A 25,275-nucleotide genomic window follows, 5' to 3' on the forward strand; every position below is an offset into this window, starting at 1 on the left:
CAGGTAAGCCAACTAGTCGGTCTCTCTGAATTGGTGGCTGAGATCCCCGGTTCTTCAGTCCGGGAAATCGTTTCTTCCATTCCAGTGGATGCTGATTATGATGGGACGCCAGCCTCACGGGTTTGGGGGGCGTCTGGGGGGTCCAGTCGGCCCAGGGTCGCTGGACTCTAGAAGAATCCCGTCTGCCGATCAATGTCCTGGAACTTCAGGCGATCAGGCTATGCCTCTCCTCGTGGTCGAGGAGTTTGCAAGGTCACCCAGTCAGGATTCAGTCAAACACCATGGCGGTGGCTTATGTCAACCATCAGGGGGGGAACACGGAGCTCAGCTGCAGCGTCCAAGGTCGCTCACATCCTAAGGTGGGCGGAAAGAAGCTTTCCAGCCCTGTCGGCCATCTACATTCCAAGCGTAGAAAACTGTCAGGCAGACTACCTGTCGCCAGATGCTGGACCAGGGGGAATGGTCGTTGCGTCTGGAGGTGTTTCAACTCCTTTGCAGGAGGTGGGGCACACCTGGCCTCTCGCCTCAACCGCAAGGTGTCGAGGTTCGTGGCCAGGTCCAGAGATCCCTGGGCAGACGCGTTGGTGGCCCCGTGGGGTCAGTATCGGCTATATTATGCCTTCCCCCATTGAAGTTGCTTTCTCGGCTGCTCCGCAGAGTGGAGGCCGAGGGGATCCTGATGATTCTGATTGCTCCAGATTGGCCTTGGCGTCCTTGGTACGCCGATCTGGTGCGCCTGGTGGCGGATGTACCTGGCGGCTGCCAATGCGGGAGGACCTTCTGTCTCAAGGTCTCATACTTCATCCTGCTTAACAGTCGCTGGCTTTAACAGCATGGCTATTGAAAGCCAGGTTTTAAGAGACCTGGGTCTTTCCGACTCGATCATCTCAACCATGCTAAGGGCACGGAAGTCGTCTTCCAGGAAGATTTACCCTCGCACCTGGAAGGCCTAAATCTCTTTGTGCAAAGAGATGGGGTGGCGTCCACGGACGTATTCGGTTTCCAGGGTACTGCTGTTTTTACAGCGTGGAGTGGATCAGAAACTTGCCTTAAGCACCATTAAGGGACAGATTTCAGCCTTGGCTGTGTTCTTTCAGCAGCCTTTGGCGGCCCATTCTCTAGTGGGGTACCTTTTTTGTGCAGGGGGTTCGTCATGTACTTCCCCCTCCTAAACCACCTCTTCCTCCATGGGATTTGAATCTGATGCTCTCGGTTCTTTAGGATCCTCCCTTTTCAAAACATCAGAAATTCCTCTCTTGACACTATCTTAGAAGGTGTCCTTGTTAGTGGCCATTACTTCTGTCAGAAGGGTTTCTGAGTTGGTGGTCTTGTCCTGCAAGTCGCCATACTTGGTCCTCCATAAGGATAAGGCGGTGTTGCGCCCGCTACCTTCCTTTCTTCCGAAGGTTGTTTTGGCATTTCACCTGAATGAGGACATTGTTCTTCCATCCTTATGTTCTCGACCGTCACATCCTAAGGAGGTTGCGCTTCATGCTTTAGATGTGGTACGCGCTTTGCGGGTGTACCTGTCTGCTACGACTCCGTTTCGGAGATCTGACTCACTTTTTGTGTCGGTGTCTGGTCCACAAAAGGGCCTGGCGGTCTCGTCGGCCACCATTTCTCGGTGGATCAGGCAGACCGTCATACAGGCCTATGCTCTTAGGGGGCGGGCGCCCCCCTTTCCTGTCACGGCACATTCGACCAGGGCAATTGGTGCTTCCTGGGATTTCCGACATCAAGCGTCTGTCTCACAGGTGTGCAAGGCGGCAACTTGGTCGTCCGTTCACACTTTTTCCAAATTTTTACAAGGTTGATGTGAGTGCATCTTATGATGCTTCCTTCAGCCGCAAGGTTTTGCAGGCGGCTGTTTAAAGTTGCACCTCCTCCATTGAGGCGCTCTGCTTGTTTGGGGTGAAGTGGTTTGTTTTTACTGATAATGTTCCCACCCCTCATTTTTTGACACTGCTTGGGGACGTCCCACTTGTCAAGACTTGAGAAGGCTGTGTCCGTCCATGGACGATAAGAGAAAATGGGATTTTTTTGTACTCGCCATAAAATCCTTTTCTCTGTCGTCCATGGACGGACACAGCACCCACCCCTCGTTTTTAGGTTTGTACTGCTTGTTACGAACTGAGGCTGCATGCTACAGGTAGGAGGGTTATGTCCGGAGGGACCACCCCCTGGGCGGGGCTGTTCAACTCTGTTAGATAATTAAATACACGTCACTTTAACGTGTTCTGCCTAGTCCTCTCCTGTGAACAGGAACATAGCCCACTTGTCAAGACTTGAGAAGGCTGTGTCCGTCCATGGACGACAGAGAAAAGGGTTTTACGGCGAGTACAATAAAATCCAATTTTTTTTAAATTTTTTTTACATGTAGGAGAAAAATGCCAGAATTGCCCATGTTGGCAAATGGTTAAATTACAGAACACCTTCCCCTCGCCTCATCACAATATGATTTGGTGGTCCTAATAATACTTCAGAATGCACATGACCGCCCTGGATTTCTAACTTGCTAAACAGGTTATGCATTTCATGAAAAGATAAAACACTTTCAGCTATATTTTTCAGACAGATCAAAAGAGAAAACAAGGGAAGACCATTGTTGGGATCCACATACACTCTATATTGAGTCCCAGGGTACTTTTTATTATTTATAGACGATGTGTCTATATAAAACAAAACCATGGATCCAGACCTCCATATCTTTAGTCAACAATAATAAATATCTGACAGAAGTTCTAATTCTCCCTCTGCTCTAAATGGTGTGGGAACAATATCTGGAGTGCCATTAAATCTGCATTATCAATGTTTGTATTGTATTATGACGACTTGTGTATTGGTTTTATAGGAATTTAAGAAGCAATGTATGTGGGAGGGAAAACATTCATCTACGCTGCAGGAGGCAATAGAAAAAATCGACAGAACTAAAGCAGATTTGGAAAAAGCCCGTATAGAAGAAAAAAATGAAAGAAAATATGCCAATAAAAAAAACAAAGAGGGTTCACCCCAAAAGGGAGCACCAGATGGAGAAGCGCTTGACCAAGGAGCACCCAACGAGTTGTCCAACGAGGAGGCACCTGAGGTGGCGGTGGCGTCTGACGAGGAAGCACCTGAGGTGGCGGCGGCGTCTGACAAGGAAGCACCTGAGGTGGAGTTGTCTAACATGGAGGGACCCGAGATGGAGTCAACCAACGTGGAGGGACCCGAGGTGGAGTCAACCAACGTGGAGGGACCCGAGGTGGAGTCAACCAACGTGGAGGGACCCGAGGTGGAGTCAACCAACGTGGAGGGACCCGAGGTGGAGTCAACCAACGTGGAGGGACCCGAGGTGGAGTCAACCAACATGGAGGGACCCGAGATGGAGTCAACCAACATGGAAGCACCCGAGATGGAGTCAACCAACAAGGAGGTACTCGACATAGAAACCTCCGACATGGCAGCACCTAATGAGTCGTCTGAAAGGGAAGCGCATGAAAAGGAGTCTGAGACCCCTGACATGGGAGACGCCGACATGGAAACCTCTGATATGGGAGCCCCCAACATGGAATCCTCCGGTATTGAAGCCCCAGACAAGGAAGTGGTTGACATGGAAACACATGATATAGAATGGGCTGCCACAGAAGGACCCGAAAATGAGTCCTCCAGTAAGGAAGCAGTTGACATGGAAACACCTGACAAGGAAGCGCCCAAAAAAGAATTGCCTGGCAAGAAATATCGTGATTGGGAACGATTTTACTCACACATTGGATATGTTGGTAAGGGGGAATTTGCGCTGCCTTTTCTTCATTACTGTTTCACAATCTGATCTTTCAGCTGCTAGGTGTTTGCTACATTTACCAGTTTTCCAACGAAATTGGACAGCTCTTATGTTTACCGAGTCTTCTCGCATCAATGGAGGTTGGTAGCAACGCTAAGGGGGTTGTGTAAAAGATTCACACAAGATTTGCACATTTTTTCTAAATGGATTCATTTTGGAAAAATATATGAATCCTGGGTGGAAATTCTGTTAATCTGGTGTGAAACCTTTGTAAATGAAATCCTTAAATGTTGAACTTTCCTGTGGGGAACAAAGTTACTGCTTTCAGATATATATTGTATAACCTCTGTCAGGAGGCTATTTTTGGGTGTTTCAGCATCCACAATTTTTTTTTGCATTACATAATTATATAAAAAAGGGGGAATTTTCGTATTCACGCTGTGGATGCTTTTTATCATCGAAGAAATATGGGGGTGCAGCAAATGCCGAATTTTACTGCTACAGTCGGTATTGGTGCCAAACCATTCGACAGGATAGAGCGAGTCCCATAGGATTTTCAGATGCCGAGTTCATCAATGGCAAAAATTATTATATAGCATATATAATTGCTACAAAAGGAATGTTCTTTAAGCGGAGTCCCTCCCAAAAATGGAATTTCTGCTTTTTGTAATCCTCCCCTCCTCCGTTGTCGCAATTGGCACCTTTCAGGGGGGAAGAGGGAGCAGATACCTGTGTAATCCAGGTATTTGCTCCCACCTCCGGGCATAGATCACCACGGTGATCTACGCCATGTCCGGCGCCTTTGCCGCCCCCCTCGCTGTCTTCTGGGAGACACGGATCCCAGAAGACAGCAGGGACCTGTGGGATCGCGCAGCACGACATGCACAGTAGGGACCCAGGAAGTGAAGTCGCAAGGCTTCCCTTCCCGATTCCCTTGCCAAAGCTGGTGGCGGCAGCACCTGAGAGCCGTCGGACAGATCGGCTTCGGGTACCGACATTGCGGGCTCCCTGGACTTGTAAGTGTCCATATATTAAGTCAGCAGCTGCAGTATTTGTAGCTGCTGACTTTTTTTTTTTTGCGGAACTCTGCTTTAAAAATGACCTTTCCTTTTCAATCTGCAGCTCCTGTACATTTCTTTAACATTCAATGCAATATGGCAACCTGGAGGTGTTCTCTACACAGACATTGTATGGAACGCCCCCAGATATGTTATTTACTGCATGTGTGATTGGCTTGCTGATTTTCCCAGAAGTCTGCACTAAGATACAAGTCAAATTTCGAGCATCCCTTGCAACAAAAATGTAATTTCTCTTGTGTTCATGGGCGGAACACGGCAGCATATTCTTGACTTTGGGTATTCCTTCTATCAGGAGAGGACTAGGCAGAAACCTGTTAATGTGTTTTTTTTTTGTTTGTTTTTTCAACTGTTAATGTGTTAATACAACTTTAAAACTATACAGTACTGTCCAGCAGGCGGTCTCTCTGGGTACATCCCCCTCTTCCTGCATGCAGCTGCCCAGTTTTTTTCTGCCTAGCATAGGAGAAGGACTTGGCTCCTTGTGGGTCCTGGAGATATTTTTTTTTTCTTCTATTTTTTTTTCCCTACTTTGATCCTGCGATCTTCTATCAACTGCCGACTGGGCGACAGGCTGGATTTCCTAGATCCTTGTATTCCCCCCCCCCCCAGTTTCGGCCATCGAGCGCGTGCAGGCCTTTAGCTACGCGCTGTGTTGGCCACGACATGCCCCGTTTTGTTCCAGGGGTGGCTTCGCTCTCCGGGGCACACATATGATGGGCTATTACTGTTCGTGTCAGTGTGCCGGGCCGACGGCTACCTCTGTATTACTCGGGTGGTGGATCTGTCAGGAATGCTTTCCAGCAGTCCACGCAGGACGGGTAAGTAGCAGTTTCCCCTGCCTCGGCAGGCTGGAATGGCTGGACATTCCCGGGGAGGTCGACTGGGGGTCCTTTCACCCTTTTCTTTCTTCTCTCCCTCCCTTCCCTCCTCCCTCTATGCCTTGTTAGCTAGGCTTGCTGTGTGTGGCCGGGGGTCCACCTGGGGGGGGGGGGGGGGCGCTCCATTCTCTGGGTCCGATATCCTAGGGGTGCTCTCCGGCTGTCTGGGGGGGGGGGCCTCCGTTCAGGAGCCCTGGGGTGTTCGCTGCCTGTGTTTTGGGTGCTTTCTTTGTTTCCATGTGTCCGGTCGCCGTTTTGGCGGTGTCCGCTGCTCTATTGCCGTTTTCTCACAACGGCATCCATTTTCTTGTAGCCTGCGCACTTTTCTACAGGGTGGCTGACTGGCGGTCATTTTCTTGTGGGTTTTTGGCCTCTAGCGGTGGTGTAGGTGTCTGTACGGCGCAAACGGCCTAGCCCACACCTCAGGGAGAGAGTGACATGTGCGGGGAGAGCACCTCATATGGGGTGGACGGCAGCTGTGCAGCGCTTGCTGTGGTGATGAGTCCTCTGGGGGGGGCCCTTGGCATCTGTAGCAGCTAGGAGGGTGGGCTATGTGCCTTGTCTTGCGTCCCTAAGGGTGTCAGGCACGTGGGTCAGCATGGCGTCGCAAGCTGATGCTTCTTCCCCAGACATACCTGTGTTAGCAACTGGTGCCCCTGCTGTGGACGCAATCCCGGCAGTCCTGGAGGCCTTTGTTGCCAGGGTGGAAGCGGTGTGCGGGCGAAAAGGGGAGTAAGAAATGCCCCCTCCCCCCCCCCCCCCCCCCCCCCCCCCCCCCCCCCCCCACCTTCTTCCGGGGATAACTCTGACTCAGATTTGGGCCCAGCTACTGCTCCCGGCCCGGGTTCTGATGTGTCGGAGGATGCGGACCACAACTGTTGGGACAGTGAGGATGACTTCGTGTCCGGGTAAGCGCATGATGGGGCGATTGTTGGAGCACTTATTACCGCGGTGCGGGGTACTCTTAAAATGTAGGATAAGGCGGACGCATCTACAGAGATGTCGGTCCCTTTCGGGTTCTGTAAGCCACCCCGTACTAAAAAGGTGTTTCTCTGTGTACCATATCTTGATAAACTTTTATACAAGGAATGGGAGCGACCGCATAGGGTCTTTTCGGTCCCTGCAGACAGGAGAGCTGAGGCAGTGGCCCGCTCCCTGTTCACGGTGGTGGGGTCAGCAGTGCGTCCGACTGTGGCCGGGGCCTTGGTGTCTCAGACACTTACTGAATGGGCAAAAATGCTGCACCACGAATTAAAAGAGCAACAAGCTCCCCTGGCCTGTGTGGAAATGGCCGACCAGTTGGTGCAGGGCCTTAAGTTTGTTTGCGAGTCGGCCTTGGACACGATTCCCTTGCTGCCAGGGCCTCGGTCTCTGCGGTGGTACTGTGTCGCCTGATCTGGCTGAAATGTTTGTCCGTGGACCAAGCTTCTAAGAAGGCCTTGCTTGATTTACCTCTTAAGGGTGCAAGGATTTTTGGAGCCTCGCTGGATGACTTTATCAAGGATGTCACGGGAGGTAAGAGTACTCTGCTCCCGCAATCCAAGAAGGGTAAGGAGCCACGTCGTAGTCATGGGCCCTCCTCCGATCATGAGCGTTTTTGTTTTTTTGTTTTTTTTTCGTGCTCCCGGAGCTGCAGGTAAGCGCTCCCAGGCCGATAAGGGGCCTACTGAGGGGAAAAAACCGTCCCTGGTTTCGCAAGTCGAACAAACCTGCGACCGCATGAAGGCCTGCCCCCGCCCGACACTTGGGTGGGGGGTTATCTTCGCACATTCGCGGCTCGGTGGACTTCACTGCTCTCCGACCGGTGGGTTTGCGAAGTTGTTTCCTCGGGGGGGGGGGGGGGGGGGGGAGAGAGATTTTCTCTCGTTTTCCGAACAGATTTTTTTTTTTCCCCTTCAGCTTCCTCTGACTCGTCAGGATGCCCTGTTTGGGGCAGTGCAGGATCTGCTGGCGCACAGGGTTATCATACCCGTGCCTTTGCAGGAAAGGTTCCAGGGTTTTTATTCAAACCTGTTTTGTAGTCCCAAAGAAGGAGGGGGTTCGACCAATCCTGGATCTCAAGGCCCTCAACTGCTTTGTAAAAGGGATTTTCTGGCGTCCTTGGACATAAAGGACGCATACTTGCACGTCCCCATATTTGTCAGACGTCGGAGATTTCTGCGTTTTTGAGGTCGGGGACGACCACTACCAATTTGGTCCTTCATTTTGGCCTGGCATCTTCACCAAGGGTTTTCACCAAGGTGCTCTCCCCGATTCTGACCTTGTTGAGACAGCGATGAATCACTATCGTGGGCTACCTGGACGACCTTCTTCTGAGAGCTGCTTTGGGTTTTGAACCTCCAGAAGTCGATGTTGGTGCCAACTCAGCGCCTGGAATACCCGGGCTTGCTTCTAGACTCCTTGGAGGCGAGAGTTTTTCTTCCAGTGGAAAAGTTTCAAACTCTTCAGGCGGCGGTGAGGCTGCTAGCGTCCCGCAGATGGTCGTCCCTGCTTTTTTGCATACGAGTCCTGGGTCTCATGGTAGCCTCCTCTGAGGCAGTACTGTATGTTTAATTCCACACTTGTGTCTTACAGAGGGAGATCCTGTCCAAATGGGACAAATCTCCTTTGTCCCTGGATTGTCAGATCCGGGTGAGCCACCTAGTCAGGACTTCCCTGGTCTGGTGGCTGAGATCTCCGGTCCTTCAGTCCGGAAAATGGCGTTCCTTCCTTTCACTTGATGGTGATCAGGACGGACGCCAGCCTGACCGGTTGGGGGGGGGGGGGCTGGGTTGTCCACACAGGGTCGCTGGACGCAGAAAAAGTCCCGCCTACCGATCAATGTGCTGGAGCTTAGGGCGATCAGGCTTTGCCCCTCCACATGGTCGCAGAGACTAAATGGGGCGTCAAGTCAGGATCCAGTTGGACAAAGCCACGGCAATGGCGTATATCAACCATCCAAGGGGGGACAAGAAGCTCAGCTGCAGCCTCGGAGGTCGCTCACATTCTGCGGTGGGCAGGACGGAGTGTGCTGGCTCAGCCGTATACATTCCGGGTGTCAAACTGGCAAGCAGACTACCTAAGTCGCCAGATACGACCAAGGAGAGTGGTCGCTACACCTGCATGTGTTTCGACTCATTTGCCAAAGATGGGGCACGCCAGACATGGATCTCCTGGCTTCTCGACTTAAACGGAAGGTGTTGAGGTTTGTGGCCAGGTCCAAGGACCCTGGGCAGACGCAACGGACCCGTTGGTGGCTCCGTTGGGTCAGTATCGGCTGATTTATGCCCCCCCCAAGCTTCTCCCTCATCTACTTTGCAGGGTGCAGACCAAGGGGATCCTGGTGATCCTAATTGCTCCAGATTGGCCTTGGTGTCCCTGGTACGCCGACCTAGTGCGTCTGGTGTCAGATTTGGTTATTTCTACCATGCTCAGGAAGCGGAAGTCTTCCTCTTGAAAGATTTATCATCGTACCTGGAAGGCCTACATCTCTGTGTGGGAGCTGAAGTGGCGTCCGTGGGCATACTCGGTTTCCATGATCCTGCTGTTTTTACAGCGTGGCGTGGACCAAAAGCTGTCCTTAAGTACGATTTTTTTTTTTGGGGGGCAGATTTTAGCCTTGGCTGTCTTCTTTCAATGACCCTTGGCGGCTCACTCACTGGTGAGTGCGCTTGTATAGGGGGTTTGACATGTGGCCCCCCCAGTACGACCACCGCTACCTCCGTGGGACTTGAATCTGGTCCTCTCAGTACTTTAGAAACCGCTGTTTGAAAACATTGGGGAGATTCCCTTATTGACGCTCTCAGAAAGTAGCTTTTTTTTGGCGTCTATTACGTCAGATGGGTTTCTGAGCTGGCGACCTTGTCTTGCAAGGCTCCTTATCTGATCCTCCAAGGATAAGGCAGTGCTACGTCCGCAGCCCTAATTTTTTCCTAAGGTCGTTTCGGCTTTTCATCTCAATGAGGAAGTCATACTTGCATCCTTGTGTCTTCAACCATCGCATCCCAAAAGAGGCTGCGTTTCATTCCTTAGACATTGTCCGAGCTCTGCGGGTTTACCTGTCTGCTATGCTCCGTTCCGGAGATCAGACTCTCACTGTTTGTTTCGGTGGCTGGTCCTAAGAAGGGCCTGGCGGTCTCGTCGACCACCATCTCTAGGTGGATCAGACAGATCGTGAAGCAGGCTTATGCCCTCCAAGGGCGGGCACCTCCCTTTCCTGTCACGGCACATTCAACCAGGGCGATGGGTGCCTCTTGGGCTTTCCAACATCAATCGTCTGTTTCACAGGTATGTAAGGTGGCGACCTGGTCGTCCGTTCACACCTTCACAAAATTTTACAAGGTTGATGTGAGTGCATCTTTGGATGCTTGCTTCGGCCGCTCCGTTGAGGAGCTCTGGTTATGTTTGAGGTGAAGTTAGTTTGCTGTTCCCACTCCTTGGTTTTTTGACACTGCTTGTGACGTCCCTAATGTCAAGAATATGCTGCTGTGTCCATGAACTACAGAGAGAAGGATTTTACGGTGAGTACAAAAATCCTGTTTTTTTTTTTATTAGATACTCGGAAAGGAAAATCCTGTCTGAGGCTGGATTTACACCTATGCATTTTTAGTGCATTTTGCAGATTTGCACTACAGCCCATTTAACATGGTTTCCTATGGATCACGTTCTGTAGTGCAAAATGCAAAGCACTAAAAATGCATAGCTGTGAATCCAGCCTAAAGGGTTGCAGACCCTGCCATTTTCCTCATTAGAGCTTGACAATTGTAGGATCGTTTTACATGCGCTTTGCACATATTTTTTCAGAAAGGTAGGGATCTGCAACAATGTTTGTTTGCTAAAATCCCTGCAATGTATATAGATCACCCAGAGGGGACATTTTCTCAACAAAAGTGGAGTTACTCATGAGGCTAATTTACACTTACTTCAAAACAAGGCTTCGGACAGGCTTTGTTAAATCTCTGTATGCCAATCAAAGCTCCTGTAACTAGAAAAAATGGGTAGCTTACAGTCCTGTTTACACCTTACTTTTGCTTGGTGCTTCGATGAGACTTTGGGGCTTTCGCTGAGACTTTGGGCCTTTTCGACGGGGCTATTGGTGGGCCTTTTCGACGAGGCTATTGGTGGGCCTTTTCGACGAGGCTATTGGTGGGCCTTTTCGACGAGGCTATTGGTGGGCCTTTTCGACGAGGCTATTGGTGGGCCTTTTCGACGAGGCTATTGGTGGGCCTTTTCGACGAGGCTATTGGTGGGCCTTTTCGACGAGGCTATTGGTGGGCCTTTTCGACGAGGCTATTGGTGGGCCTTTTCGACGAGGCTATTGGTGGGCCTTTTCGACGAGGCTATTGGTGGGCCTTTTCGACGAGGCTATTGGTGGGCCTTTTCGACGAGGCTATTGGTGGGCCAGCTTCTCTGAGGCTATTGGTGGGCCAGCTTCTCTGAGGCTATTGGTGGGCCAGCTTCTCTGAGGCTATTGGTGGGCCAGCTTCTCTGAGGCTATTGGTGGGCCAGCTTCTCTGAGGCTATTGGTGGGCCAGCTTCTCTGAGGCTATTGGTGGGCCAGCTTCTCTGAGGCTATTGGTGGGCCAGCTTCTCTGAGGCTATTGGTGGGCCAGCTTCTCTGAGGCTATTGGTGGGCCAGCTTCTCTGAGGCTATTGGTGGGGAAGCTTCTCTGAGGCTATTGGTGGGCCAGCTTCTCTGAGGCTATTGGTGGGCCAGCTTCTCTGAGGCTATTGGTGGGCCAGCTTCTCTGAGGCTATTGGTGGGCCAGCTTCTCTGAGGCTATTGGTGGGCCAGCTTCTCTGAGGCTATTGGTGGGCCAGCTTCTCTGAGGCTATTGGTGGGCCAGCTTCTCTGAGGCTATTGGTGGGCCAGCTTCTATGGGGAAGCTTCTCTGAGGCTATTGGTGGGCCAGCTTCTATGGGGAAGCTTCTCTGAGGCTATTGGTGGGCCAGCTTCTATGGGGAAGCTTCTCTGAGGCTATTGGTGGGCCAGCTTCTATGGGGAAGCTTCTCTGAGGCTATTGGTGGGCCAGCTTCTATGGGGAAGCTTCTCTGAGGCTATTGGTGGGCCAGCTTCTATGGGGAAGCTTCTCTGAGGCTTTTGGTGGGGGCTTCAGTGAGGCTTTGGCTAACTATTTTATTAAATGACAGGAGGTTTGACTGGGGTTCAGAGAGCTTTAACAAAGAGTGCTCGAAGCCATGCTTTTGTAAACTATCCCTAAAGGTGTGTTTGAAGCCGAAGCAAGTGTAAATGAGCCTTTTAACGGCAAGGGTCCCAGATTTAGAGGTTCACATTTACAAAGTCAAATGAAAGCCCCCCTCCATATTGAAAAAAAAGGGAATTTGCAGTGTTTAATGGTGTGCATTTTATGTCTCTTGAAACAGGTCTCGATTACGTTTTGGAGTATCTTCCAGATGAATCCGGCAATCGCACCTATTTTTGCAAACTGTGCCAGGCAGAGTTTAGAACAAGGTCCATATTTTATCACGTCCAGTCAGTTGAGCACCGGGTCTTGTTCTTGGTAAGTGTATTATTTCAGTGACTCTGTTGCAAAGAAAAAAAAAGTTTAACCTTTCGTGCCTAGAGTTAAAAATCCTAGATACTAGGGTTGTCCGATACCACTTTAAGACAGAGTACAAGTACCGATACTTTTTATGTTTTTTTTATTTATTTTTTTACAATGCTTTCTTTTTTAGGGGGGAGGGGAGTGGATGGTGTCAGTGTGTGGTTTTTTGTTTTTATTTTTTTATTTTTATTGATATATATATAATATTTTTTTTTTTTTTATTGCAATAAAATTTTAGCCCTGTTGGGGAGCTTTGGTGAGATATCAGGGGTCTTAACAGACCTCTGACATCTCCCCTTTGAGACAGAGAAAGGGACTGATGATCAAGATCCCCCAGTCCCTTTTTCAGCAGCCTCTGCTGCGCTGAAAATGAATGGAGAGAAGCCAGAGGCTCCTCTCCATTCATAAACTGAAGCATCGTAAACACTGCTCTGTTCATTCGGAAAAGGGACTCTGTTCATTCGGAAAAGGTAGGAGCCGGATTTAGCGGCTCCTACCTCCGCTCTCCATCCTGACAGATCGAGGACAGAGGGGGCGGAGGAGGATATGGAGGTGGACACGGAGCGGGACAGCAGAAAAACGGAGGGTGCCACGGAGTGAGGAGGGGGAGAGCAGCAGAACGGAAGGGGGGCGTGGAGGGGGAGAGCAGAAGAACGGAGGGTGACAAAGAGCGAGGTGGTGAAGAGCAGAAGAACGGAGGACAGCAGCAGCACCAATGGGGGAACTGGAGGAGGATACAGGGACAGTGGTGATCGGTCGCGGATTTGGGGGGGAGTTACAAGCACCGATCACCGGTGTATAGATTTCACTAAAGCGGCTGTAAAGGTGGGGGGAGGAGGGGTGTGGGAAAAGCTGTCGGGCTGTATTGAAATCTATACAGGGAGATTAGTGCTTGTAACTCCCCCCGCCACACCGATCATCCCTGATTGCCCAGGTATCGGGTGAAGCATCAGAGCATTTTTACCGAGTACAAGCACTGAGGGAAATGCTTGGTATCGGTACCCGGACAACCCTACTAGATACCCAAACCAAATTAACTGCGGCAATAGGTGTCAGTTACCTCAACAACTTTAAAGCGGAGTTGCACCCAAAAATGGAACTTCCTATTTTCGGAATCCTCCTCCCTCCGGTGTCACATTTGGCAAGAAACAGGTAGTATATGGTATTTACTGGCAGAAAAAAAAAGTTTTACTATCCAAAGGTAAAACAACAAGGGCAGAAGATTTAACAGATGGAAAGTTGAAAAAATTACTGAAGGTCCACTTTTTATTTTTAAATCCAAATTTCACGTGGCAAAGCTCATGCATGTGTTCTGCTGTTTTCAAAATTCAAATGTCATTCTTTCCTACATACCCGATTCACGTCTATGTGCAGCAGTTGAGTGAAATAATGATTCACTCGCACCTAATGTGTGCATGACCACGCACGCACGCACGCACAACAATGTATATCCCAGGCTTGAAGCGGTAATAAATCCAAAGGCAAACGTTTAATTATGTCGCAGCTTACCAATTCTTCTAGGTGGTGGCTGCATTTTTTTGTTGTATTTTTTTTTTTTTTTTTTGGTTTTCTTAACCCTTTTTTTTTTCACCCCGTGAGCTGGCCAGTAAGTATGATATTTTTAAAAAGAACAAGCTCTCTTGCCAATGCAGCAGTTGCAGGGATGAGACAAACCATTTATCACTGGCAAGGTGGTGCTTACAATGCAATGTGCAGGCAGGTGTCAGCCTGCAGGAGATTGTGCTTTTGGTTTGGCTTTATTAACCACTTCCGGACCTCCGCATGCCGATATACGTTGGCTGTTTTAAGTGGCATATCTGTTATGGTAGCAGCTAGCTGCGATAACCTAGGTATCTACCTCCTCTTTAGCCGGCGGTCCGGTTTCCGATAGTGGTGGTCTCTGCGGTGGATTCACCGTGAGATCACTGTTGGCGGCAGGAGAGGGTCCTTCTGGTGGCTGGGTATGGATATGAGTGAGGAAGATGGCCCCTACCCATCTCCATACCATAGCAGGGTGGAAGCAACGTCAAAACTTCACTTTCGCTCATAGCTCTTAACCACTTAAGCCCCGGACCTTTAGTCTGCTAAATTCCCAGGCCAGGTTTTGCGATTCGGCACTGCGTCGCTTTAACAGACAATTGCGCGGTCGTGCAACGTGGCTCCCAAACAAAATTGGCGTCCTTTTTTCCCCACAAATAGAGCTTTCATTTGGTGGTATTTGATCACCTCTGCGTTTTTTTTTATTTTTTGCGCTATAAACAAAAATTAAGCGACAATTTTGAAAAAAAATGCAATATTTTTTACTTTTTGCTATAATAAATATCCCCCAAAAACATATATAAAATTTTTTTTTTCCTCAGTTTAGGCCGATACGTATTCTTCTACCTATTTTTGGTAAAAAAAAATCGCAATAATCGTTTATCGATTGGTTTGCGCAAAATTTATAGCGTTTACAAAATAGGGGATAGTTTTATTGCATTTTTATTATTATTTTTTTTTTTTACTACTATTGGCGGCGATTTTTTTTCGTGACTGCGACATTATGGCGGACACTTTGGACAATTTTGACACATTTTTGGGACCATTGTCATTTTCCCAGCAAAAAATGCATTTAAGTTGCATTGTTTATTGTAAAAATGACAGTTGCAGTTTGGGAGTTAACCACAGGGGGCGCTGAAGGAGTTAGGGTTCACTTAGTGTGTGTTTACAACTGTAGGGGGGTGTGGCTGTAGGACTGACGTCATCGATCGAGTCTCCCTTATAAAAAGGATCACTCGATCGATACGCCGCCACGGTGAAGCCGTGTTTACATACGGCTCTCCCCGTTCTTCAGCTCCGGGGAGCGATCGCGACGGAGCGGCTATAAACGAATAGCCGCGCCGTCGTCCCGGATCGCTCCTCGAGGGAATCCGCGGGGGGGGGGGTCTCGATCGGACCCCCCACCCGCTAGAAGGCAAGGACGTACATATACGTCCTTCTGCCTGTACGTGCCATTCTGTGGACGTAAATAGGCGGGCGTTAAGGGGTTAAAGGGCCTTTTTTTTTTTTTTTTTTTTTTTTTTTTGCAGTTTAGTATAAATGAGTAGTGAAGTCTTTTTGACCCCAGATCTCATATTTAAGAGGACCTGTCATGCTTTTTTCTATTACAAGGGATGTTTACATTTCTTGTAATGGGAATAAAAGAGACACTTAATTTTTTTACACTTTTTTTTTTTTTTTTTAATGAGTCCTGACGAGCTTGTGCTCAAAAGCAAACGCATGTTTGAGCAGCGCCCGCATATGAAAATGGTGTTCAAACCACACATGTGAGGTATCGCCACGATCTGTAGCATGAGAGCAATAATTCTAGCCCTAGACCTCCTCTGTATCTCAAAACATGCAACCTGTAGAATTTTTTTGAAGCGTGACATGTTGGGTATCAATTTACTCGGCGTAACATTTTTTTTCACAATATGAAAAAATTGGGCTAACTTTACTGCTGTCCTGGTTTTTAATTCCAAAAGGTGTATTTTTTTCCCAAAAAGTGCGCTTTTAAGACCGCAGCGCAAATACGGTGTGACAAAGTATTGCAATGACCACCATTTTATTCTCTAGGGTGTTAGGAAAAAAAATTATAATGTTTGGGGGTTCTAAGTAATTTTCTAGCAAAAAAAAAAACTTGTAAACGCCAAATCTGAGAAAGAGGCATGGTCCTTGAGTGGTTAAATTTGCAGTTTACTGGTAATTTTCATGTATATTTTGCAATACTCTTTGTTTATCTGACTCTGCCATTTCTTGTCTTCCAGTCCAAGCATTACAAAACCATAGGCATTGGTAGAAATTTCAAAGTAAACACCGAGAAAAAGTACAGGCAGTTATCGAAATGTGTCCAAAGTATAGAGAGAAAATATGGAAGGAAAGATATAAAGGTAAGTGTTCCTGATGGCTGATTCTCTTCCATGGGATCACATTTGGCTTTGTTCAGCTCTGTTGAGGTTTGTAGTCCACAACGTCTTGCTAGTGTATAGCAATGGCCTCTTCCCACCTCCAATTTAAAGGGGTTGTAAAGGTACATTTTTTTTTTTTTAAAGTGGAGTTCCACCCATAAATATAACATTACATCAGTAGTTTTAAAAAAAATGTCATTAGTCCTTTACGGAAATTTTTTTTTTTTTTAGATGCCTTCAAAGTGTTGTTGCTAGGCAGAATAGTTAATCTTCCCACTTCCTGCACCTAGGTGCTTAATGCTTCCTAACCTACACCGCACAGACTCCTGGGGAATGTAGTGGTAGTGTAACTTTCCAGGAGTCTGTACACTCCCCAGTCTCAAAGAATCATGTGACTTGGACAGCACAGGTGCTGAAACCTGATCTGACACTGCTTGTGCAGCACTGAGCATGTGCGAGGTCTGCAAGGCTGAAATCCAGGAAGTCATACAGTCTGGCTTCATGATGCCCACACTTAAGATGGCCCCAGTCAATTTCTATTTTATAAAGTGTCTATATGCTGTAACAACCTAACAAAACGGACCTTAGTTTACAGACTAACTTTACTAGAATACATTAAGCTTGTGTATTACAGAGGTATTTATATTTAAAAAGTGAAATTGTGGCCGGAACTCCGCTTTAAATAGTTTCCTTTACCTTAGTGCAGTCCTCCTTCACTTACCTCATCCTTCCATTTTGCTTTTAAATGTCCTTATTTCTTCTGAGAAATCCTCACTTCCTGTTCTTCTGTCTGTAACTCCACACAGTAATGCAAGGCTTTCTCCCTGGTGTGGAGTGTTGTGCTCGCCCCCTCCCTTGGACCACAGGAGAGTCGGGACGCTCTCTATGTTGCAGATAGAGAAAGAAGCTGTGTGTTAGTGGGTGTCCTGACTCTCCTGCTCGCCCCCTCAAGGGAGGGGGCGAGCATGACACTCCACACCAGGGAGAAAGCCTTGCATTACTGTGTGGAGTTACAGACAGAAGAACAGGAAGTGAGAAAATCATATTAGAATTGCCATTTCCTGAGAAAGAACGAGTGGATGAGGTGCTTCCACTAATCCAGGGGTGGCCAACCAGTGGCCCGGGGGCCCACGGAGCCCTCTGATGTGGCCCGCGACCTCCTGCTCTGGAATGGTGAGTTGGCAAGCCCAGCTCGCAGGATGCCGACCCACCATACCACAGCATCAGTGTTGTGAATTAAGCTGGTGGTAGAGGAAGAAAGCGGCTGCGGAGCAGAGCCCCATAAGCCGATGCTTCCTCTAAAGTGCCAGCTTTTGCCACAGGTGGACTCTATGGCAAAGTTCAGCTAACCCGCAGTATAGACACAGGTGCACTACGCTGCACCCACAGTGTGGGTAAACCGCAGCACATCAGTGTGAGCGACAGATGTTTGTTTATGCCCGCCTACCTGCAATCCGAAAAACAGAAGGGAATTTGTCCCCTTTCATCTGGGCGGGTCGGAGGACCTATAGAGTAGTCGTGATCTGTCATCCGCCCGCTTCGCTCATTGTGGCCCTCGACTGGTTACCAAGTTGCTTAAGTGGCCCTTGTTCTTCAAAAGGTTGGGCACCCCTGCACTTTTCTATAAACGAGAAGAAACAAATAAATAATTTGAGAGTCCAGCCAATAGAGTCTTGTAGGAGAAACAAACTTCTACATGGAACCATAAAACTGAAGACCACATGTGGTCAAACAGTTGGAGACACCATCTCACCTGTATGAGCTTTGTTGGACATCGCATTCCAAATCATGGGCATAGATATGGAGTTGGGGCCCCCTTTCCTTTGCGACTATAACACCGGTGAGTGTGAAAACAAGCCCAGTACAGTAAAACCTTGGATTGCGAGCATAATTCGTTCCAGAAACATGCTTTTTAATTCAAAGCACTTGTATAGCAAAGCAAATTTCCCCATAAGAAATAATTGAAACTGTAAGGATTCGTTCCACAACCATTTATTCATAAGTCCTTCAGTTTATAGTCCATATTACAAGTTTATAGCAATGTGATGGGTTGTGTAAACCTTCCACAAATGGAAGCCTCCACAAGGGGATTAGAAGCAAAATCCAGCAGGATCTACAGAGTATAGAAGAGAGGGGCCTCTTAGTGTAGCAATCTGTATGATCCGGGGAAAATCCGAATTGCCTCTCGGGGGATCAGGAAGGAATTTTTTTCCCCCTGCTGTAGCAAATTGGATCATGCTCTGCTGGGTTTTTTTGCCTTCCTCTGGATCAACTGTAGGTATAGGATTGTGTATATAGGATGGGATTGTATGATATTTGTTTATTTGTTTTTATGGTTGAATTTTGGTTATATAAGTCCCAGGATTTGGGTCAATTTGAAGTCCCCCTTGTCTTATTTTCTTTTTTTTTTTCTTTTTTTTTTTTTCAGGTTCTCCAAAAAGTTTATGTAAAGCCAGAACCTAAAGAACTTCCAGGTACATTGACTTTCTATCCATTTATTGAAAGGTTCAGTCCACAATATAAACTGATAAATAAACCCTTTACACATGTGCGGCGGAAAGGGGGTGGGCTTTAACCCCCACAGAGCGCACATGTGTTGCTGGGTCGCCAATGTAATTGTGCTTTAATTTTTTTTTTTTTTTAAGTTTTACAGTTTCTTTAACATTTTTTTTTTCATCACTTTTATTGCTGTCATAAGGAATGTAAATATCCTTGTGACAGCAATAGACATGTGACAGGTACTCTTTATGGAGAGATCTGGGGTCTATGGACCCCAAATCCCTTCTCTGCAATGGAGGGAAGCTTGAAGGGTCACTAAAGGAATTTTTTTTTTTTTTTTTTTTTTTTTTTAGCTAAATGGCTTCCTTTACCTTACTGCAGTCCTGGTTCCTCATTGCTCGTTTTTGCTCTGATGTTGCTGTAAAACTGCTCTGTTCTGGACACTTCCTGGTTGTCTGGCTCCTTATGAAAAAAGTCATGGGAGACTTTAGTTTCGTTTTCCTAGTCATGACTCTCTATGGCACTGTCCAGCACAGAGGCATACAAATAACATGCAAAGTAGTTTGTTTCGTTTTTGCATCTAGAGGCACATTATATGATTGATTTTTATCTATTTTTAATCGTTTTTAAAAGGAATCAGTTAACTATTATGTCTCTATACCATGTAAACAGTAATTTCAGCAAAAAAAAAATGTTTTCCTTTAGTGATCCTTTAAAGCAGGGATCCAACCGCTTTTTTTTTTTTTTTTTTTAAGTCAGCAGCTACAAACACTGTAGCTGCTGACTTCTTTTAATAAGGACACTTACCTGTCCTAGGTGCCCGTGAGGTCCCCGCGCCACCATCCTCGCTAAGGGAAACGGGCAGTGAAGCCTTGCGGCTCCACTGCCCGTTTCCTACTGCTCATGCGCGAGTCGCTTTGTGAATGGAGGGCTGCTCTCTGGGATACACACACAGTTCCCAGAAGGTAGCGCGCCCCATTCACCAGAAGACACTGCGACTAGGAAGAGGCAGATTAGGAACTTCCGCATAGTAACCTCTATTTCTCTTCCGTCCATGGACGGACACAGCAGCCTTTGACCTTAGGTTATATCTGCTTCCTTCCAGGAGAGTTAGGCAGAAAAAAAGCACTTTAAGCAATAACAACACTTTCCTCAGTGCAGCTCCTCCCAGGGGGCGTGGTTCCCCAGGTATAACCCACACCCTGCTCTAGCAGCCTCCGTTTTTTCTCTGCCTAACGTCAGGAGAGGACAGGCACTCTGGAGTCCTGTACTCTAGAGATTTTTTTTCCACTTTTTATTGTTTTATACCTGCATTTTTGGATCCTGAGATTCTTCTATCAACTGCCGAATGGGTGACAGGCTGGGTCTTGACTCTTGTATTCCCCCCATGTTCGGCCATCGAGCGTGTGCCGGCCCTCAGCTCAGCTCTGGGTCGTCCACGACAGGCCCCATTGCTCCAGGTGGCGGCCGGGGAACGTCATGTATGGCTTTGTCACCGTGTGTCTGGCCGACAGCCATGCCATTTAGCGGACGTTGGTTCTGTCTGGGATACCTCCAGCCGGTGGTAGCAGGACGGGTAAGTAGTGGCCCCTTGCTCAGGTAAGGTGGTATGGCTGGAATTTTCCCCTGGGAGGTCGACTGAGGGTCTGCCCTGCTTTCCTCTCCCTCCTTCCCCATTTCTGGGTGGCGGCCGTGAGGTGGGGGGCCCACTTGGGGGGCTCAGTCTGACCTGGGGGCTGCGACTGCTGTGGGTGCTGTTTTGGTGTTTTTTTATGCTTATGTACTGCCATGTGTGCGGGGGGGGGGGGGGGGGTCCCGTGGGCCTAAATGGTGGTCGTGTGTCACTGGGGCTTCACTGTATATGTTTTTTAAAAATAACGCAGTTTTGGAGCCATTTTGCCGGTGACCGGCTGTGTTGTATGGCGCAGTTGTAATTACGGCGGCCATTTTCTCGAAGCCCACTGGCTGTTTTTTTGCATGTCGGTGGCCATCTTGGTACAGCTCTTGGCCTTATGTGACTGAAATGACGGCGCTGTCGGCTTATGCACACTTTCCTGTGGGATGGCGCAGTACAGACAGCGTTTTTGCTTCTCAGCAGCAGCAGCCTGGTCGGGCGGTGAGTCCTCCGGGGGGGGGGGAGGTTCCCTGCTCTCTGTAGCGGCTGGGAGGGTGTCCTGTGGTCTTGCCTGGCAATACTGGGTTGGCAGTTACAGTGACTATCACTGACGTGCCGGAGTTGATCCTTTGTGTCCCTGTGGCCTCCAAGGATGCTGTGATGGCAGTCCCTGAGGCATTTGTGGTCAGGATGGAAGTGGTGGGGGAAACAGTTCCCCCCTCTGCCTTCTTCTGGGATGTTTTTTCTGACAAGGAATTGGCCCTAGCTGAGGTGTCCGGCTCCGGTTCCGTTTTTGTCAGTTGCTGCAGGCCAAAGCCCACACGGACAGTGAGGATGACCCTGTTTCACGGTCAGCGCATGATTGTGCTTTTGTTGGGGCTCTTGAAACTGCGGTGCGGGTTACTCATGCACTTGAGAATTCGACGGAGGCATCTGAGGTGTTGGGCCCTTTTGGGTTCGGCAAGCCGCCCCGCGCTGCAAAATAGGTGTTTTCCATGTGTTCCTTATCTGGGCTGTTATGCAAGGAATGGGATCGGTCGCAGGAAGTGTTTGCAGTACTATAGAATACTTTGCGGTCCGTTACCCTTTTGAGGAGGATTCCCTATGACAGTGGATCTGCTCCGTCGGTGGACCCCCCTGTGTCCGGTCTGGGTAGCTTGTTTTGGAACAAGGCTGCCATGTTACCTGTGGAAGGGGCTCCCGCTTTTGAGGACCCCGCAGATAGGAGAGCTGTGGCCCGCTCCATATTCGGTGGTGGGGCCGGTGGTGAGACCGGTTTTGGCGGGTCTCTGGTGTTGCCGACACTTACTGAACGGGCTAAGTCCCTGGTGCGGAGCTAGAGGCGCAGGATGCTTCTGAGACCTGCGTGGACCTGACCGACCAGCGGTACAAGGTCTAAAATGTGTCTGTGTGTCGGCCCTGGATATGCTCCCCTTGCTTTCCAGGGCCTACGCGGTGGTACTGCCCCGCCTTGTATGGCTAAAAGTTGGTCTGCGAACCAGTCCTCTTAGAAGTCCCTGGTGGACTTACCCTGTGAGGGTGAACGTTTTTTGGGGTGTCCCTGAATGACATAAAAGATGCCACGGGCTGTAAGAGCACTCTGCTCCAGCAATCTGGGAAGGGTGAGATGCCTCGTCGTAGGCAAGGGCCCTCATTTACTAACCCCAAGTGGTTTTGTTTTCACCCGCCAAGTGCGGCAGGAAAACGTTTTCATGGGGCTAAGACGTCCACTGAAGGGCAAAGACGCCCCTGGTACCGCAAGCCCTACAAGCCTGCTTCCGCACAAAGGTTTGCCCCGCCCACATCTCGGGTGGGGGGCCGGCTCCGAGTTCGTGGCTCGGTGGAGGTCTCTTCTTTCCGACCGTTGGGTCTGCAAAGTAGTTTTCTCTGGGTACAAGATAGTTTCTTTCTTGTCCACCAAACAGATTTTTTCCCTCCAACCTCCGGCTTCTTCCAGGATCGCCTGAAGGACCTGTCAGGAGCTGTCCAGGATTTGCTGGACAGGGGGGTGGTTGTACCGGTCCCCTCAACGGAACGGTTTCAGGGGTTTTTACTCCAATCTGTTTAAGTCCCCAAGGGGGACAGGGTCCGTCCGGTCCTGGACCTCAAGGCCCTTAATTGCTTTGTCAAAGCGCAAAAATTCGGAATGGAGTCGATACGCTCAGTGACAGCAGCGCTCCATCAGGGGGATTTCCTAGCATCCCTGGATATCACGGGCGCGTTCCTGCATATCCCTATTTGCGCAGAACACCAGTGGTTTCTGTGCTTTGCGGTCGGGGAGGACCAGTTTCTATTGTAACCCTCCCGTTCGACCTAGCTTTGGCACCACAGGTTTTTTCACCAAGGTGCTTGCCCCGATTCTGGCCCTGCTGCGGCAGTGTGGGATCGCTATCGTGGGATACCTGGACGCCCTTCTTCTGAGAGCTTCTTCAGGCTCAGAGTTAGAAGAGGACGTGTCTATCACGTGTCAGACTCTCCAAGAGTTCGACTGGCTTCTGAATATCCATAAGTCAGTGTTGGTTCCGTCTTTGCGTCTGGAATACCTGGGACTAGTCTGGATTCCACGGAGGCGAGAGTTTTTCTCCCAATGGAGAAACTCCAGACGCTGCATTCTGCGGTACAGCAGTTGTTGACCCAGAAGTGATTGTCTCTTCGATTCTTTATGAGGGTTCTGGGTCTGATGGTGCGCTGGACTCAGGCGGAGTCCCGCCTTCCAATCAGCTGCAGCGATGGAAGTTGCACACATCCTTAGGCGGGCCGAAAGATCCGTTCCGGCTCTATCGGCCATGTACATTCTGGAAGTACAGAATTGGCAAGCCGACTACCTAAGTCGCCAAACGCTAGACCAAGGAGAGTGGTCACTTCACCCGGAGGTGTTTCAGTGTCTGTGCCAAAAGTGGGGCACTCCAGACGTGGACCTTCTAGCGTCCCATCTCAATCGGAAGGTGCCACGGTTCGTGGTCAGGTCGAGGGACCCGTGGGCGGACGCGTCAGACACGTTGGTGGCACCTTGGAGTCACTATTGCCTAATCTACGCCTTCCCTCCTCTGAAGCTTCTTCCTCGCCTGCTGCGCAGAGTGGAAGCCGAGGGAATACCAACAATCCTGATCGCTCCGGATTGGCCGCGCTGTCCCCGGTACGCGGTCCTGGTGCGTCTGGTGGCAGACGCCCCCTGGCGTCTACCCCTGAGAGAAGACATTCTGTTGCAGGGTCCGATCTTCGGCCCTGCTTTAACAGTCGCTGGCTTTAACGGCATGGCCGTCGAAAGCCAGGTACTGAAGGACCGGGGCCTATCGGGCTCGGTGGTCTCTACCCTGCTGCGTGCACGGTAGTCTGCTTCACCTAGGATTTACCATTGTACGTGGAAGGCCTGCATCTCTGTGTGAAGAGATGAAGTGGCACCCACGTACTTACGTGGTGTCCAGGGTTCTGCTGTTTTTACAGCGGGGAGTGGACCAGGCTCTCGCCTTGAGTACGGTTAAGAGTCAGATTTTGGCTCTGGCTGTTTACTTCAGCGGCCCTTGGCGACGCACTCCTTGGTGCGTACGTTTGTGCAAAGGGTCCGGCATGTGGCCCCTCCGGTGCGCCATCCGCTACCCCCATGGGACTTGAATTTAGTCCTTTCGGTGCATCAGGGTGCTCCCCTTGAGAACATCTGAAAGATTCCCTTGTTGACTGTCACAAAGGTGTTTTTTCTGGTAGCTATTACCTCGATCAGACGTGTGTCTGAACTGGCGGCCTTGTCCTGCAAGGCTCCCTACTTAGTCGTCCATGAGGATAAGGTGGTGCTGCGACCGCAGCCTTCTTTTCTCCCAAAGGTCGTTTTTGGCTTTTCACATTAACGAGGACATTGTTCTTCCATCCTTCTGTCCTCGGCCGAAAAGCCAGAGGGAGACCACTTACATTCCCTGGATGTGGTTCGGGCCCTACGAGTGTACTTGTGTGCTACGGCTCCGTTCGGGAAGCCGGACTCACTGTTTGTGTCGGTGTCTGGTCCTAAGAAAGGGTCTGGCAGTCTCGTCTGCCTCCATTTCTAGGTGGATTCGACAGGTTGTGCTTCAGGCCTATGCCCTGAAGGGGCGGGTGCCTTCCTTTTCAGGTTACGGCGCATTCGACCAGGGCGATCGCTGTCTCTTGGGCTTTCCGACATCAAGCCTCTGTGTTACGGGTGTGTAAGGCAGCGACCTGGTCGTCGATCCACACTTTTTCGAAGTTTTACCAGGTGGATGTGAGTGCATCTTCTGATGCCTCCTTCGGCCGCAAGGTGTTACAGGCGGCAGTTTAAGGTTGGAGTTCCTCCGTTGAGTAGCTCCGGTTTTGTTTGGGGTGTAAGCTTGGTTTGCTGTGTTATTTTCCCACCCCTCAAAATTTTTGACACTGCTTGGGGACGTCCCTAAGGTCAAAGGCTGCTGTGTCCGTCCATGAACGGAAGAGAAAATAGGATTTTTGTACTCACCGTAAAATCCATTTCTCTGAGTTCATGGACGGACACAGCACCCATCCCTCCTTTGTTTGTACTGCTTGTAACGAACTGAGGCTGCTAGAGCAGGGTGTGGGTTATACCCGGGGAACCACGCCCCCTGGGAGGAGCTGCACTGAGGAAAGTGTTGTTGACACTTAAAGTGCTTTTTTTCTGCCTAACTCTCCTGGAAGGAAGCGGATATAACCCTAAGGTCAAAAGCTGCTGTGTCCGTCCATGAACTCAGAGAAATGGATTTTAGTGAGTACAAAAATCCTATTTTCTAGCGAGTAAAAAAATATATATTTTTTTTTTGTATATTTTTTTTGGTTACTTTTTTTTTTCTTAGGGTGGAACTCCACTGTAAAAGCATTCGGAACACCAAGTGTTCTTTAAAAACTGGCTCAGATTGTCATGTAATCACTTCCGGTTTACTGTTACGAACAGCCAATCTAAGCCAATCCTGGCTTGGCTGTCTAGCGGTGGGATGGAAGAGCACGGGAGAGCAGTGAAA

At 49.2% G+C, this 25,275-nt stretch overlaps 1 protein-coding gene across 7 annotated transcripts in view; it reads left to right on the forward strand.

Moving 5' to 3' along the window:
• Positions 1-25,275, forward strand: part of LOC120920308 — a 95,442-nt gene that overhangs the window by 18,997 nt on the left and 51,170 nt on the right. For all 7 annotated transcript variants that reach the window (XM_040332305.1, XM_040332311.1, XM_040332310.1 and 4 more), the window contains 4 exons: positions 2,852-3,758; positions 12,081-12,217; positions 16,048-16,170; positions 18,617-18,662. In XM_040332305.1, coding sequence (XP_040188239.1) covers positions 2,852-3,758; positions 12,081-12,217; positions 16,048-16,170; positions 18,617-18,662 — 1,213 coding nt within the window. The remainder of the gene's footprint in view (positions 1-2,851; positions 3,759-12,080; positions 12,218-16,047; positions 16,171-18,616; positions 18,663-25,275) is intronic.

The sequence above is a fragment of the Rana temporaria genome, chromosome 13 (genome assembly GCF_905171775.1).
Source record: "Rana temporaria chromosome 13, aRanTem1.1, whole genome shotgun sequence".
In the NCBI taxonomy this organism is placed as follows: domain Eukaryota; kingdom Metazoa; phylum Chordata; class Amphibia; order Anura; family Ranidae; genus Rana; species Rana temporaria.